Source organism: Carlito syrichta, unplaced genomic scaffold (genome assembly GCF_000164805.1).
Source record: "Carlito syrichta isolate Samal-C Ts95f unplaced genomic scaffold, Tarsius_syrichta-2.0.1 Scaffold314703, whole genome shotgun sequence".
Classification (NCBI taxonomy): Eukaryota; Metazoa; Chordata; class Mammalia; order Primates; family Tarsiidae; genus Carlito; species Carlito syrichta.
The window spans coordinates 106,781-109,020 of record NW_007258799.1 but is presented as its reverse complement, the minus strand read 5'-3'; the positions used below and the strand labels follow the sequence as shown (position 1 = coordinate 109,020).

Here is a 2,240-nt window from a genome sequence, read left to right as displayed (position 1 = left end):
CTCAGGCAATCCACTCACCTCAGCCTCCCAAAGGCGCGGGATTACAGGCTAAGCCACCGGGCCCGGCTAGCCCTAATATTTCAAGCATACCTCCTGTCCTGCTCTTTTTCCACTTCTTCCAGAGGAATGTGCCTGCAGCTCCCACAATGACCACTGCAAAAGCCAGGAATGCACAGAAGATCCAGGCTGGAGGGTACTTAGTGCGAGAAGGCTCTGAAAGGCAAGAGAGTGTGTGGTCACAGTCAGACCAGCTGGACTCCCACCTTTTCTGCCCCTCCTACCTCCGGCTGCTCATCTGAGGTCACACAGAGAGACCTAGCATCAGTCTGCTGCTCTACCAGACAGGAGAGCCTCTGCTGGCATCTAAGGGATGGGGGCACACTGCTGCCTCCAAGCAATGCCATCCCCCTGGGGGCAGGTGTCTTGAGGCCTCAGGGACTCAGGGGTCAGGACAGCTCATCCCTTAACTAGGTTATCTAAACACTAGAGGATAGAAATCAAGAACCCAGCATGTTGGAATGGGCTCCCTTCCAGAGGCTTTGCAAAGAGTTCCATGCACTGAAGGGGTTACTGGGACAGGGAAAATTGGTGGCAAAGATCTCAAGACCTCCTAGACCAAGATAAACCCACTGCCTCTGGTCTTGGCAAACTGCCCTGTATCCTTCGCACCAGGGCCAGGGCTACCACCCAGGTACCATTCCACTGCCTTCCGTGGTGACTGTGGGTGATGCCCCACCCTGCATGCCCTTGGGTACCCAGCCCAGGGTCAGAACTTGAACACCAAGTGGAACACACCAAGTATGAGTGAGAGAAGGAAAGCAGAATGGCTAGAGTGGTCACTGACAGAACAATGTTCCTATAGAACTTGGGTAATGAAATGAATTTTGGGGGCTAGCTGAAGGGCCTGCACCCCTTCCCACAGTGCCCTCAGCTCCTCCACCTTCCCCACACTGATCGGTCCACACCTATCACACCTTTGGTGGGTTGTGGCCCCACCCCAGCTTCCACATATTTCCGGAGAGGGTAGATGCAGCTCTGGGTCAGGAAGGATTGCTCCCTTCCCTCCTCCCCATCTGCAGCTCTGCTTGTTTCTGGCTGGCTTTTGCTGAAGTTGAAAAGCTCAAGTCTGCTGAGAAGGAAGTCCTGGCCATCATAGTTATATCGCCACTGTCCCCTGGTGCTCTGGTTTCCCAGCAACTCACACACCACTGTGGTCTGGAGGGTGTGTGACTCTGAAAAGAACTAAAAGTTATGAGAGGAAAAACAGTGGCCCTCTCTGCCTCCACTCCCACCACCTCCCAAAATGCCTGAAATTCCCTTCTCTACTGATAAACCCTCACTCATTCTCCAAGACATATCTTCTCTGTCATGCACATCCCCAGCAAAGTCATGCTACACCCACCCTCCCTCCCCTGCAGCAAGTGGCTCCCTCCCAGCATGCATTGTTTTGCCACAGTTCCACCTCCCTGATCACGTCTCCTCCTCCCTTATACACCCACTGTACAGAGCCCTCCTGAAGGCCCAACACAGCATGATGTTTAAGTCCCAGCTCTAGATGCTACCTACTGGCTGCACACCCTTGGCAAATATAATTGGATCTCTCCAAACCTTGCCTTCCTCACCTGGCAATTAGAAATACTCATAGTCCTTACCTTACAAGTAAAGATTAAATGAGATAATGCATGTCAATATTAATGTAGAACCTACCAATAAGAATTCAAGAACTGGCTGGGCTCAGTGGCTCAGCCTGTAATCCCAGCACTTTGGGAGGCTGAGGCGAGTGGATTGCCTGAGCCAGTGGATGTGAGACCAGCCCGAACAACTTGGCAAGACCTTGTCTCTACAATAAATAAAAAATTAGCCGGTCATGGTAGCGTACGCCTGTAGTTCTGGCTATTTGGAAGTCTGAGGCAGAAGGATTGCCACAGCCCAGTAGGTCGAGGCTGCGGTGGCCATGAGCATGCCACTGCATTCCAGCCTGGGTGACGGAGTGAGACCCCAACTCAAAAAATAAAAAATAAAAAAAATAACTAAGAATTCAAGAACTAGTAGCTATTATGGTAAAGTGTATTATTGGTAACAGCACAATGCAGAACACTAAGTAGGCCCTCAAAATTTTGATAGATGAAAAAAAATGCTGTAGGTTAGAAATACACTTTACAGCCGGGCTTGGTGGCTCAGCCTGTAATCCCACGCCTTTGGGAGGCTGAGGTGAGTGGATTGCCTGAGCCTGCGGGTTC

General features: G+C 51.2%; 2 protein-coding genes across 3 annotated transcripts in view; both read right to left on the bottom strand.

The window, feature by feature from the left end:
- The window catches only part of LOC103274280 (hereditary hemochromatosis protein-like), a 4,969-nt gene that overhangs the window by 1,522 nt on the left and 1,207 nt on the right, over positions 1-2,240 (bottom strand). For both annotated transcript variants that reach the window (XM_008071735.2, XM_008071736.2), the window contains exons 2-3: positions 966-1,232; positions 91-213 (exon numbers count right to left, since the gene is read on the bottom strand). In XM_008071735.2, the coding sequence (XP_008069926.1) occupies positions 91-213; positions 966-1,232 (390 nt within the window). The remainder of the gene's footprint in view (positions 1-90; positions 214-965; positions 1,233-2,240) is intronic.
- Positions 1-2,240, bottom strand: part of POU5F1 (POU class 5 homeobox 1) — a 13,019-nt gene that overhangs the window by 10,070 nt on the left and 709 nt on the right. The window lies entirely within an intron of this gene.